Genomic DNA, 14,932 nt, shown 5'->3' with positions numbered 1-14,932 from the left:
TGGCTACGTGTATGTGTAGGTATACATGTATTTCTGGAATATATCTCCATACTTCCAATACGCATATGATTGTAGCATTTTTACCCATAAGGAACTTCAGTTACCTACTTCAACCTCACCCTAAATTCACTGCTCCAGATTGTAACGAGAAAATCCAAGATCAGTGGGCTAATGGTAATCACCCCTAAAAAAAGTACCTTCTAACTGAACAGGACAGGCAGCATCTCATTACACACCACTTATAAGCATTTGTTAATGTTTTAGAGCTTAGTGCAAGCCTACTAGAAATAGCATTAGCTCTGAAGCCAGAAGAGTAAGATTTAAATCTTGGTTCTGCTAGTTATTACATTTTTGATCTTAGCCAAATCGCTTCTCTGAGCTTCAACTTTCTCAGATGTGAAAGAAGGGGGTTATGCTACATAAGTATGTGTCCTTCCATGGCTAAATCCTATGTTTTGATGATCTTATAGCCTGCTGCTACAGGCAAAAAGTTAAGTGCCAAAAAATCTGAGATATTTTTGAAGTTTGGGATTCTGACTGTACATCTACATAGGTGTAGATTGTCTGGGTTTTCTATAGCCTAAAGTATCATTTTAACTTCCATATAACTACCCTGCTTTGTGACTCTAGTTCACAACTAATTACCTTATCATTAATTTTATAGTTAGTTGTCAGTTAAATTTGTAAAAATTAGTGTTCCTATTTAGCTTGCTTAGCAAAGTTTTATAATTCTCATTTACTCAGGTTTCTTTGAGTAGATTAGTTTAATCAAGCTCTCCCTGAAGGATTTTGAGGTCTAGGGAATTTGCCTTATCTTTGGTATTACAATTTGTTTCCTAAAGCCTTCTGCATTGTATATATCTGCCTTTCACCAGGAATTAGAGCACAGATTTCTAGAGGCATCTAGGTTGTAAAGTGGATAAAGAGCTGGATCTGGAGTCAGGAACTCCTGACTTCAAATGTGGCCCCAAACACTTACTAACTGTATGACTCCAGGCAAATAATGGTGTAATTGTTTTCCTTTTTTCCAAGCAGAAAAGTACCTCGTTATATTGAAATTTTTGGTGGACAGTAAAAATGAAGACAATTTGTAAAGCTAATAAATGCAAGACTTTAAAAATGGTTATCTCTGACATACTGAAAATTGGCAAGACAAAATGAGTCTTAAAATCAGAAATAGTTGAGTGTTGTATTTGCACCATAAACCTGGGCATATTTTCTGCTAGGAGAATTCAGTGAATAATTTGAGATTTGGAAGGGACCTCAAAGATTATTCAAACCTCTTATCCAAAAGAAACCAATTTATTTTAAGATGTCCAAGGATTGGGAGCCTACTATCTCTTGAGGCAGCTAATTCCGCTTTTGGACAACTCTTAATTGTTAGGATTTTTTTTTTTCCTGATATCAAGCCTAAAATTTTCTTTGCAATTTCGGCCCACCACTCTTCATTTGTTTACCCTGTGGATCCAAAGAGGACACATCTAATTCATCTTACCTGACAACCCTTTAGATACTTAAAGAGAGTAATCATGACTACTATAAGTCTCTTATCCTAGCTAAGCATAGTCAGTTCTTCAAACCTATCTTTATATGACAGAGGCTTGAAGATTTTCACCATCCTGTGTGAAAATAAACATTCTCTAGCTTATCAATATTTTTCTTAATATTGATGATAGAGCTAAACCTAGTTCTCCAGATGAGGTCTGAATGCAGAGTACAGTAGGACTATATCACCTCTCTATTCCTGCAAGCTATACCATTTTAATGAAGATTAACTTTTTTTACTTGCCATACCTAGAAATAGCACTACACCCAGGCCTTTTTTCAGAGCATCTGCTGTCTAGCCATGATTTTTTTTTTTACCCAAGTTCAAGACTTCATTTATCTCTATTTAATAAATTTCCATTTGTAATAAATTCAACTCAGTTCTGTAGCCTAATAAGATCCTTTTAGATCCTGATTCTGTCATCCATTATTAGCTTTCTTTCCCATTGTTCTATCATTTGCACAGTTGATGAACCTTTATCCAAATTATTGATAAAAATTTTGAGTAGTGCAGGGCTAAGCACAGAACCCTGGAGTTGCATGTTGGATATATCTTGTCATGGGACTATTGATACCTTAACAGTTAGTCTTTAAGACTGGCTATCTAATTAGTTCTGAACCCAGCTGATTGTATGAATATTTAATCCATTTATCTCCATCTTTTCCACAACAATATTGTCAAAATTCTCCATTTAATAATTATTGCTGGTAAAACTGAAGAGTAAACTAGCCAAAAAAAAAAGTGTAGAACAACATCTTATGTGTCCAAAATAAACTCAATGGTTACATGACTTAATTAAAGCTCATTACATGAAACATGAGAATGGGATCAGGTGTCTTTCATAACTATGTTTTCATTATCCTTTTAATTTTTTTTATCCTGAACTTAAACACCCCCAAAGGAACATTTCTATGTATGTGATAGAAAACAGTTGTTTGTATGAAAGCATACCTCTCCATTCCATACCACCTTCCTTTTTGAAAAAGTATATAATAAATTCCATACATTACTTTCAGAAGTGTTTTGCTTGTCTGAGGTTCCTTCAGAACATGGATTCTCTTTTATGCATTTTTTTTGAAAGAATATTTCAGTGGCTTTACAGGCATCGCTATTGCTTCAGTTTTCTGTGTATCTCAGATACCAAACTTTCCTAATGTGAAGACTTTTCTACAATCAAGAATTTCCCTTGTCCTAGTTACATTAATTTCATTTGTATGAAAACTACAATTTTATTTTCTCAGATTTGTCTTTTAGGATCTCCTTTATTTTCCTTACTTAGTTTAGAATTCTTCCCCTAACCATAAATCTGAAAGACTCCTTTTAAAATTCTGGGCCGTCCTTGGATTCTGTTGGATTCTTACTGTTCTCCTCTTCTCCCCTCCCCTCCCTGCCGGGTTATTGAGGGTTTTGTTATAGGCTGGGGGACCTGCTAACTTTCAGTACACCTAAAGTGATCTGATCCATGGTGCAGTCTTACTCTGTCTTTCTCATGTTGGCTCTGTAAATCTTCCTGAATTGGGAGCAATACAACTGAATTTTTGCTTTTAATTGAAGTTGGACAATAGCTGTCAGCTGCCTGGAAAGCTCTGCAGGTAACAGTTGCAGGCTCCTTTTTGGTCTGGGCTTCTTTGCTCAGTTATTCTGTTGCATGTTGAAGACTGAAGCTGAGACGTTGTACCTTAATTAGTCCACAGCCAAAGCCCAGTGACTATTACTTGGCCTGGACAGCTACTTCCAGGTACAAGGATACTCTTTATTTTATATTGGATGTGTGACCTGGCACTGAGTAGTGAGCAGCAGAGCTGTTGGCACCTGTTTCTGCTTCCTGCACAAGGTCAGATCTGGTTGTGCAGGATCTCAGGCTTCTTTTTGCCCTGGTGCACACCTTTGACAGGCACTGTAACTGATTCTGGCTAGAACCTGCCCTAGTATCTTCAGACGTTTACTTCCCTATGTTAACCTAGGCTGGAAAAATGACTCATTCTGATTTTTTTAAGCTCGATTCTGTCAGTCAAGATTTGGTTTAATACATTTTCTGGATCTTTGTGGATTATTTGTAGGGGATAGCTCAGTTGTATTTTTTCTGCTACTCAGATATTTTGGCTTTGTTTGTGGTCTTATCTGGTCTGTTCCACTGAGCAACTTTTGTAAATTAAATTCCCTCCCTTTCAGTGGTAACCACCTGCGCTCTGTTAACCAAAAACAATATCACAAGTCCATGAAACATTGCATTGCAACTAAATTTATCATAAGAAAAATGAATGTGCATATGGAACCATAAGCAAGAGCAAAGAGTTCACAATCCAAACAGCAGCTTGCATATTTATGAAATTGCCACAAAGAGAGGAGGAGAAACAGAAATGTCCGTCTAAGTGGGAGTTGGCAGAGGAGGAGAAATCATGAATAATTAAGATGGCAAAAGCTGCATTCTTTTCCTTTGGGAACTACTAGACTTTGAAGCTAGGATGGTCTGCATGTGTCCAAGGGTCCCAGCTGCACAAGCAGTTTCCCAGTCTAATACAAACTGGCTGGCCCCTGTCTTGAGTCCCAGGGACACACAGGGAGTCCAGCGTGGGATGGGGTGCAAACACCAAATTATGTCAACTCGTGGTGGGGGGGAAGAGTGCTCTGAACTTGACAAGTTCAAGGCCTCTTGCATGCTCCATTGTTTCTGGAAAATATGGCAATTCAAAAAGACAAGTTCAGGTGATCTCTTTAATGCAACTGACCACATGTAACAGTTGAGTTTGTAACACTGTCAGTGTACTAATTGTGTATTATAGTTATCTGTTTGAGTATTTTTATTATCATCTTTCCCTTGTAATTACCTCAATGGCAGAAGTTATGCCTTACCTAAATTTACACTATTACAAGTCAGATCATGTCACTTCATTGCTCAATGCCTGCTTTTCAAAGCTTATTATATATTACTCCCCTTCATTACTCTGTGATCCAACCAGCTGGCCTCTGCTTTTTCACAGGGTGTTTTTCTTGCCTAGAAGGTGCATTCCTTCCTCACTTCTCTTAAAATCCTTCATTTCATTCAGAGCTTACAAGTAGTGCCACATTTCACATGAAACCTTTCTTGATTTTTTTCCCCTCTCCAAGCTATTAATGCCCTTCCTCCCACCCCCAAAAAGAGGAAAAAAACAAACTTTTTTTTGTGTGTATATTCAAATATGTACATGTTTTTCCAAGAGGTTTTTCCACCTAGCATAGTATCTGGTATATAGTCGGCACTTATTAAAATGCTTGTTGATAGTAATTCGAAAAATGCTCTCTACACATTTGGCACTTAATAATTTTTGGGTTTTTTTTTTCTTCTACAAAATTAAGGAGTTGTCTTTAGATGGTCTCTTAAGGTTCTTTCCTTATATATATAATATATATTTATTATCTATTATTATTATATAAATGTATAATAAATATATAATTATAGTGAAATATAATATATATTAATTATATAAATATATAATAAATAATTGTTATATGTTTCTGTATTTATATATGTGTGTGTGTGTATGTGTATATATGTATATATGAACATAAATTCCCTGAGCCCCAAATTATACAGCCAGTTATATTACTAGAATCCTAAAATGAGAGACTAGCCTGGCACTAATGTAGGAGTAAGTTAGGTGTCTCTCTTACCAGCTACTTTTCCAAGTCATTTGTTGTGAAGCACTTTGGCTTCCGAGTGTGTAGATGATGCTAGAAAAACTAAAATGTGAGAATTGAGTCTGTTTGCCTTGAGTCTTGTAAAACGAATCAAAATGGCCTACTTGTAATCACCAAAGTAAGAAACACAGAAAAAAGCTATGGTATAGGAATAATTAATAGAGTGCAAGACAAAATTCAAGAAAGCAACCAAAAATAAAATCCATTGTTACCTCTGATATCTATACAAATGCACTAAGTTACAGAGCAAGGTGAACGAAAGTTAACACAAAAGGGCAAAATTTGATATGGCTTGGTGCAGGCTTGATTTATGTATTAAATTTATATATTACATTTTATGTTAATATAAACTTCTGAAGAAACCCTAAAACCAGCAAGGAAAACCATGGCAGAAAGCATTTAGGTGAGAAAAATTAGCATAAGTAGTATTGTCAGACATTGTCAGGCACGTGGTCAGAAAGTAGAAATAGGTAAAACTAGGTAATAGGTAACATGTCAGGCATATTCCAGTCTTATAATTTTACTAGAGGAAATGATAACATTTCAGATTTGTTAAGGCTGTCCTTGTGCCTGCAATCTTTCCCTGAGGCTGGGAATAGTATAGATAATCAGCTATAAGAGGAATGGAGGACTATGAAAGTAGATTTGTAGTTGGTAGGGACCTTAAAATTAAACTATCTAACCTCCTAAAGCCCAGAGACATTTGATGACTCAGGTCATGACTCAACTTTATCAAGGGAAGTCTCATAACAATCAATTAATAAATAGGTCAAAATAACGTCAGGAATATTGCTATGAATTAGACTGTAATAATAAAAAGGAAACTTTTATTTTCAGTTGGGTAGCTAAGCCCCCAAATTTTTAAATGCAGATAAATCTCACTACTCATTACTGTTTTTGTACTTCATTCAAATAAAAACTTGAGTGAGTAAAGCCTCCTTGCATGGAATTCTACAGTTAATGATGAAGCTATAATCTCTAAAAGAAAAGATGAAATATATGGTTGTAGGGAATTCTTTTTATGGTTTGACCTTTATGGTTTCTAATTTTATCACCACCAAATTGTTTAATTTCAGAGGTCTCTGGAAAGTAGCCAGCCACAGACCCAGTACCTTAAATGTGAAATAATTTTTTGGATTCAGTATGCTTCTCTATGTAGTGTGAATATTACACAATTTCTTAACCACTGTTATTCATCAGTACCAGTCATTTACTGACCTTGTTGGGGGGAGACGATTTCAAAAATTAACATTATGGAGTTAATTAGAATGGATTTTATCAGGTAACTATTTCTTTTAGGTTCGACGAGTTTCATTTGCAGATCCAATTTACCAAGAAGGATTGGCAGATGATATTGATAGGAGAAGCCCAGTTGTTAGATCACATTCTTCTCATTCTTCAAATAATTCTTCAACAGCTAAAAGTCTTAAAAGTTCCCCTACTTCACAGTCCAAGGTAAGCCACCAGTATCTAAAAATATATCAAAGTTTTCTTTCTTTGAGTTTAATGTAGATATACCTGCCTATGAAAAATGAGCTTTCTTTTGACTTGCAGGGTTTTTTGAAATATGGTAAGCTAAAAATCAGTCATCACTGAACTATTCTAAATAGATTAAATAATATTGTGTAATTTTTCAAAAGGGCATTGACTATTTTGTAAAATACCTATTTTAAACTTTAAAAATTGAATTCTATAGTTATTTAGGGTTCTGAGTTTTTTCTCCTTTTTTTCTATCTAGCATAATGCCACTCCAACCAAAGGATTTCTGTCCCCAGGATCCTGTAGCCCTAAATTTAAGAGCTCAAAGAAGTGCTTAGTAAGACTTCTTTAGTTTTCATGTAACTTTATATGTTCGTTTTCAGTAATGTAATCCTTATTTAACAATTTATCTAATTGTTCAGATTGCTGAAATGACCAAAGAATCCCCTCAATGTTCTAATGAAAGTATATACCCAGCCTTGGTGAGCTGCGGAGCACCTGTTGACATTATTTTACCTCAGATTACTTCAAACATGTGGTAAGTGGTCTCAGCTGTAGAATCAAAATCACTAGTGGTAATTAAAGTTAAAATAGATTCAGAATAAAAAAAAAACCAGACAATTACACACTAGGGGAAATAAGGCTAGGTATAAAGGTCTGGTGATTTTAATGAACTCATCAGGTCAATATGAGTCAAGAAAAAGCCACAAATCCTGTTCTTTCTGTATAGACTAGTGTTTGGAAATGGTGTTCATTTTGTTGTTGTTGTTATTTCGGTCATGTCCAACTCTTCTTGACCCCGTTTGGAGTTCTTGGCAAAGATAATGTAGTGGTTTGCCATTTCCTTCTCTCATTTTTACAGATGAGGAAATCAAGGCAAGCAGGGTTTTAAGTGACTTGCCCACAGTCACACATCTGGGAAGTCTCTGAGGCCACATTTGTACTCAGGAAGATGCCTTTTTAGCTTTATTCTTATGTAGGAAAAGTCAGGTCTTTGTATTGTGCTAGGGATGCTTCCTTGCTTTTGGTGATTCCAGGTTGGTGATTGGTAAGGAATCAGAAGTATTGTTCTCACCACCTGTGTATTTACAGAGGAGGATTGGAACATGGGGAGAGAATGACTCATTCCAATGTTGATTTCATTTTTTTTTTAACTGCTGAGATACTCATTTCATAGATATTAAATCCTTTTGAGCATGCCAAAGGTAGCGAACAGCTTAACATTCACTCAGAACCTTTTGTTCATTAGTTTAGGATATCTTGTATCTTTTGCACATTTAAAACATTTGACTTCAATTGAAGATTAAGATGAAAAGTAGTTGCTCCTTTGATTCTGTACTTGAACTCACATCTGTGGCATCTCATCTGTGTTCATCATGGAATTTGTGGTTTTGAATCATGATGGTAGGGAAAGGTAGAGGGCAGATAGGCAAGAGCCACAAGAGCCTGAGATAAAAGGAGAGCTTAGTTCTCTGGGACATTTTACTTTTAGAACACTTTTGTGATATGAAGTCATGTTTTGTGGATCCTAGAGCTAGCAACTTATTACTCGGGGTACTATTCTCCAAACTGTTCATCCCCTTCCCCCCCCCCAAAAAAAAAAGATGGCTGAATGAGACCAGGACCATTATTTGATAGATGCATGGGATAATGGATAGTGATTTGGAAGAAAAAAAAAAATACATGACACAGCTTGCCACTTGCATAGGGAAAAATTGTTTCATGTCAGTAGATTAAAATATGTAATAGTTATATGAAGAGAAAATAACTTGGAGCTATGATTGAACTAAAGTGGGAAAAGCAATTTAGAGAATATTGGGATAGAAAGTAAAAATGTAATGTAAAACTGCATTTTATAAGGTGATTATTTGTCCTTTTGATTTTCTGCTGTTCAGGGCAAGAGGCTTAGGACAGCTTATTAGAGCAAAGAATATTAAGACAATTGGTGATCTGAGCACTCTTACAGCAACTGAAATAAAAACTCTCCCTATCCGTTCTCCAAAAGTTTCCAATGTTAAGAAGGCTCTCAGAGTATATCATGAGCAGCAGGTAAAAAAATTTTTTAAAAAATTTTATTGACCATTATATGATAAAGTACCTAAGGAAATCATCATACAGAGGCTTCAGATTTAAATAGTACTTAATTCAAAAGTATATTTGTAATACTTCTGTCTGAGAATGATTACATTTTGGTAATGTTTTCCCTAGTAATTATGAGAATTTTTCTTTCTTTGGGGCCAGGGTGGGAGGGGGGACTAAATTCATTCTAGCATTGCAAGATGCTAAGGGCAGTGCAAATGTCCTTTATCTCAGGGAGCTTTTGATAGTTTTTTCGATTTTTAACACTAACATGTCTTATATGAATGACCACCCTTTTTTTGCTATAGAGGGAGTGTTGTCTATATGGAATAATATATTAAGTTACATTTGTGGTACTTTATTTATATGAGGGTTATCGGAACAATTTTTTTCCCATCACATATGATAGATACACACTTTGGAGGTTTGAATATTCAATGTTAGCCTGACTTTTGACCAATTTTCTAGTTGTTCCTACTCATTTTCTCATGGCCTGTATTTATTTTGTCCTATAATATCCCCACTCCTTAACCCCATTTTAAAAAATTACTTAGAACCTTTTTTCTTATTAAAAAAATCTTTATTCCAAACTTAACACCCTCCAAAATGAATATTTCCATATAGTAGAACAGAAAAGGGAGATTACATGTAAAACCACAGAGTTCATTTTTTCCCTAAGTACGTAATAAATTCAGCTTGCTACTTTCAAAGCTCTACTGCTTGTCTGTGTTTCTGTGTTTCCTACTTTTCTCTTTTCATTTTTAGAATGCTTCAGTGACCTTTTTTTGCAACATTTTTGCTTGCTTCTCTCTTCCCCCACCCCCCTTGAAAAAAGGAAAAACGGAAAAACAAAATCCTTAGTACCAGTAACCATAGTCAAGCAAAATCAGTCCATATATTTGCCATGTCCCAGAAGGTTTTTCTCATTCTGGACCTTGATACCATCACCTCTCTATTTGGAGGTGGGTTGCATGTCTCATCATCTGTGCCTTGGGGATTGCAGTCATCACTCTTTCAAAGCCGGTTTTCTTTGAGATGTCTAATCATTTTTTTTTCTCCCTACCTAAACATGTCCCATGCTAGCCGTGCTCCCCCCACCCTCCATTGGAAAAAAAAAGAAAAAATTCTGTAGGGAACATACATAGCCAAGGAAATAAAAAATTTCCGCATTGGCCATGTCCATAAATATGTCTCATTGTATGTCTTGAACACATCTCCTCACTATTTGGTGGTAGGTAGTATTCTTTCATTGGTTTTTTGGAATTTGTAGTTGGACATTGCATTGAGAGTTCTTAAGTTTTTCGGGGTTGTCGGTCATTACAGTTTCTGCTTCACAGCCCATGCCTTATTTATATGTACCTGCTCCCTTTGAGTGCCTTTTTAGGTTGAAAAATGTCATTTATGTTTTATTATTTCAATTTTTTGTTTTTAAAAGTTAAATTTGATTTTTTTAATTCCTGTATACATCTATCAAGATGAAGTCTCGAGGACTAGAAGAAATTACCCTTATTGAGGTTTCAGAGAAATCATTAAATGGAATGGAAAATAAGCCCATTTCTCCTGATGAAGAAATGTTTGCTTCAGGTATATTTCTCCTTATTTATAAGTGTTGTTTCCATTGTTGTATTTCAAAATAAACCTTCAAGCTTGGCTTCTTTTTTTTTTTTTTGTCACCTCCCCATCTCTACACAAGTAGTAGTAACTGATGTTAAGTCATCAAAGGCAGTACTGTTGTGTCTTGATTCTTGGTGGGAGGTAAAGCATGAAATAAAGTAAAGCTGAAGTAATGTGAACAATACTTTCTTTTTTTGTTTTTGTTTTTGTTCTTTTGCAAGGCAATGGGGTTAAGTGACTTGCCCAGGGATACAGAGCTATAAGCATCAAGTGTCAGAGGCCAGATTTTAACTCAGGTCCTCCTGGCTCAGGGGCCAGTGCTCTATCCACTGCAGCACCTAGCTACCCCTGTGAACAATACTTTCAAATAGATCTAGCTTATGTGCCTTTGAGCGTCAGTTTCCTGTTTTTTTGTCCACCTCACTTGATTGTTCTGAGGATCAGTTGGTGAAATTATATGTAAAATATCTTTTCAAAGTGCAAGTGTAAACCATCATTGGAGATACCAAAAAATTGTGGACTTTTAAAGTTTGATACTCTTGATTAATTTCTTAACTGTCCTAAGATTGTATTTGTAAATTTTTCAGTCTTTTCTTTTGGTATGGTGGAGCTTACTGGTCATAGAAAACTAATTCTTAAGATTTTAAGGGTCATTAAGTATTCAGTAAATGATACAGTACTTTGCTTATTTGAGGTGCCAAATGAATTGTTCTGTTTTATTTTCTCTTACAGATTTAATTGAGCCAGTTACCTCAGATGGTCACCAGGCCAGAAATCTTGTGGCCCAGATCAGTGCTCTTGCTCTTCAGCTAAATTCAGAAGATCTGCATAATTACTCAGGAAGCCAACTTTTTGAAATGCAAGAGAAACTGGTTAGCATGACTAACTGCATAATGAAAAATCTACAGTCTCGATGGAGGTCACCACCCCATGAAAGCTCTATTTAGGATTTCCTTAGGATAACATAGAAGTTCTTTAATATCACAGTTTTTGTTAACTGACGATGGCCGCTCTAAAACATTCCATAAACACAATTTTAGAATTTGGTAACTGAGTATTTGCAGAATAGATCTTTTTAACTATGAGAAATATATCATGATGTACCTTGAATTTTTAACATTTTGTGGGATTGCTTTTTTTCCATGTGAAGTATTTGTTTATTTGCTGCTATGCATCATCTTTCAAGTATTTCAAGTGAAAGTTTTACGAAAACATGAGGAAAGACTGAAATCAGATGTTGCTAAATTAAAACATTTTTATTCCTTCAAAACTTTATGTAAAATGACATTTTAAGTAAGTGAAATTGAAAATGTTTTATTTGAAAGCCAGATTACTTGCAGAGCTTTAATGGTATTTGATAACTCCATTTCGTGCTTGGATTTCTTGTGCCTGAGAGCTAAGGGAGTCTTTGTTGATGAGGCATCTCAAATGAGATGGAGCAGAATCAAGGGGTTTTTTTTTCTTCTCCACAGTGAAGTTAACATGCTTTTGCATGGTTTTATGGACAAGGCCCATGAAAGGTGAAATGCTAAAAAAAAATAATAATAATATAATAATAACCATCATTTTGGCATCGTCATGTTATAAACAGATTTTCTGAGCTCTTTTCATTTGCTTGACAAATGAAAGTGTAGCAGTATTTTCCCATGGGAATTTGTTTCTATGGGACATATACAATAGTTAAGTGCATAACCATTTGTATATTATGTATAGATTATAGATGTTGGTGTTTATTTATAAATTTCAACTGATTAATTGCATGGATTGCCCTTCTCTTAAAGACCTTTTGGGTAAGAGTTCTTGGTTTTACATTATAGAAATCCACTTTGTATATATTATGTACTGTATTACCAGTATGGAGGGTCTTCATGAGATCACTTTATTTGTACATAAAGAACCCTACAAAGTCCTAACGAGCGCTGTAATTGGTCAATGAAATCTTAGCTGAAAAGATGAGTACATGTTGTCCAAAAGATACCAGATTGCCAAATTACTGAAATGCCAAATGATTTTGGTTTTCAGTTTCCTTTATGTTTTGTATATATGTATAAGGATTCAATCAAAGGAAGACCACTTGAAAGTTTGCCAGTTTTATTGACGCTTTCTGAAAGTACATTGTGTTTAGAAAGTTTTAGCTCAATTTAGTGAAAAATCTAGAGGTTTGATTCTTTTTGGGGGGCCCGCAGTTGCCTATGTTTTCCTTTTATGGCTACCTGATTTGAGAAAATTTGAACAAAATTAAATTGTGCCAAATAATATCATCATTGGCATCCCATTCCATACTTTACATTTAGGTTCACGTTCATGATTTTTAAACAACAGATGAATTCAGCTATTTTTTTATTCCCTCAGCACTAATTTATTTTCAGTACAAAAAGCACACCTTCTTAAATAGGTTGTGATCAATTCGCTCATTGGGTAGAACACAGTGCTAATGGTACCAAAGTCATCAGAATTCTTCTCCGGACCTTATTAGGTTCCATTGGCCACAGGGTGGGTAATACCATCTTTCTTTAAAGTATGTGCTAATGGCCTTGGGGGAAACAGAGTTAGAATGTGGGCAGATCAGTAAAACTATCCCAACCATTTAGAGAAAGAAAGCAAACCCTTTATCCTAATAAAAACGGGTTCATTGGTGTTATCTTTTTGTCTTTTGCTGGAAAAACTTAAGTAATTTTAAGTATTGCAATTTGAAGAAAGTCAGAGTAGGGTTAGATGGGTATTTTAAATAGATAGTTTATGACTTAGGTTAACATCTGTCTTCCCCAAATGATTTATATGTTTCTTGCCTAAGAACTTTTTTTCCTAAAAAAATGATTCTTAAGAATAGTAAAAAGAAAAAAATAGGTCACTGTTTTTCACTGGATCAAGAACAAGATGTAGGAATGGCAGGGGGGAAAAAGGTTGGCTTTTTCAGACGCTCAAATTTTGTGTATTTTTATTAACATTCATTTAACACCATCAGATTCACAGAAAACCAAACCAAGCAACATTAGAATATTTGAATTTATACTCACCTATATAAATTTGCAGATAATTTCTCACATTTGCATTTTAGATTCTAAAATACATAGTGGGTGTTTTTTTGTTTTAAGTTTTGCACAACAATTCTGAGAATTTCGTTCACCACTCCCTTGGTTAGATATAATTTTTTTTTTGGTCATGTTTACCTCCATGCCTTCTGCTCTGCTTCTAGATGCAGGAAAACTTCATTTGGATTCTGGTGAAAGGCCACTCAAAATCAGCAAAAAGACTGAAATATGAATCCTTTGTAGAAAAATTAGTTTAGTAACTTCAAGCACCCCTGGATTGAACTAAATTAGTAAGGTTAACCTAAGATTAGCAAGTAAATGACCTTGGGAAAGAGGAAAAAAATTTTTTTAGTTAAACACCTGTGTCTCCTCTCAAAAAGAGGCCTTATATGGATTAGGTAACCCCCCCAAATCCCCTTTGACATCTTCATTCTAAATCTTCTTTACTCTTTGTTTTGCTAGAGTAGGCTGAAGTTTACCTCTGTTCTATCTGCACTATTGTAAAAAAAAAATTCTAAATGAGGTTTACTGTAGTTTTTCAGTTCTCTAACTTAGTCTATGGGGTTCAGACGAATTCTTTATTATAGCTTTATTAGCATTTGTCAGTAATGTTTGCGTTCCTGGGATTTAATAACTTGATCCTAAACATGAATAGTAGAGCAAAAATTGGTTTCATTAATAGGAAATAACCATTGGAGAGCAGTGTTGGAGGAAGAAAAAAGCCTTTAAATCTGAATAAAAACATCTTAAGTTTGAGTCTTTGGCAATGGATTATTTTCCATATAGAGATTAATAAATTGCTAAGTGTTCTGTTAGGCATTAAATATTTAAATGTAAATAATTAGTGAGTCTCTTCTACCTATTTATGTGGAATGTCAGGGGAGGAATTGGGTGGCTCGATCAAGGATCTAGCTTGAGTACCAAGTGATTTAGGATTAAAAAAGATAAATACAAATGAAAATTGAAGTAAGAAATTAGGGAGAGATATAATACAAATTAATTGGAGGTACTAATGAGTTGTGTCGTTCTCCCCATCCTTTCTAATTTGGTCAACTTTGTAAATCATTTGGGAGGAGCTCAGTTAGCTTTCCCTTACACTTGAGAGTTGATTTTGGTTATGGTATTTGGACGAGTATCCCAGGAGGCCATAAACTCATTTTACAGATGTTGATAGTTGATAAGTTATGATTGGTTTTGGCTTATTAACGCTTCCATAAGCTTTTGTGCGGGAACAGAGGGATGTGGTCTCCGACCTGCTGGAGCTATTTTGCACTTTATAGAGTAGATAAATAACTGTTTCATTCTTTTCATACTGAGCATCAGACTCCTTTGATTATTAGAATTTTAGAGTGAACCTGAAAACAAAATCTGGAGGGAGTTGAAATGTCAAGAGTAAAACTTAAGTAATAAAATTCAAAAATTTTTGCTTTTGACCTACAGAAATCTTTTAAGCTGTGAAGTATTCCATTTTATTAATAGTTAAACCAGCCCTTAGGACTTAGTT

At 35.0% G+C, this 14,932-nt stretch overlaps 1 protein-coding gene across 2 annotated transcripts in view; it reads left to right on the top strand.

Moving 5' to 3' along the window:
* The window catches only part of RIF1 (replication timing regulatory factor 1), a 60,866-nt gene extending 46,682 nt beyond the window's left edge, over window positions 1-14,184 (top strand). Inside the window, exons 31-36 of one of the 2 annotated variants that reach the window (XM_027877649.1) lie at window positions 6,524-6,679; window positions 6,963-7,040; window positions 7,126-7,241; window positions 8,599-8,752; window positions 10,258-10,366; window positions 11,129-14,184. In XM_027877649.1, the coding sequence (XP_027733450.1) occupies window positions 6,524-6,679; window positions 6,963-7,040; window positions 7,126-7,241; window positions 8,599-8,752; window positions 10,258-10,366; window positions 11,129-11,343 (828 nt within the window). In that variant the 3' untranslated portion in view covers window positions 11,344-14,184. The remainder of the gene's footprint in view (window positions 1-6,523; window positions 6,680-6,962; window positions 7,041-7,125; window positions 7,242-8,598; window positions 8,753-10,257; window positions 10,367-11,128) is intronic. The other variant, XM_027877650.1, reaches the window with a different exon arrangement.
* Window positions 14,185-14,932: the final 748 nt, after the last annotated feature.

This window comes from Vombatus ursinus, unplaced genomic scaffold (genome assembly GCF_900497805.2).
Source record: "Vombatus ursinus unplaced genomic scaffold, bare-nosed wombat genome assembly UNPS02014813.1, whole genome shotgun sequence".
NCBI lineage: Eukaryota > Metazoa > Chordata > Mammalia > Diprotodontia > Vombatidae > Vombatus > Vombatus ursinus.
Note: the sequence above shows the minus strand (reverse complement) of the source record. Positions and strands in the feature narration are given on the sequence as shown.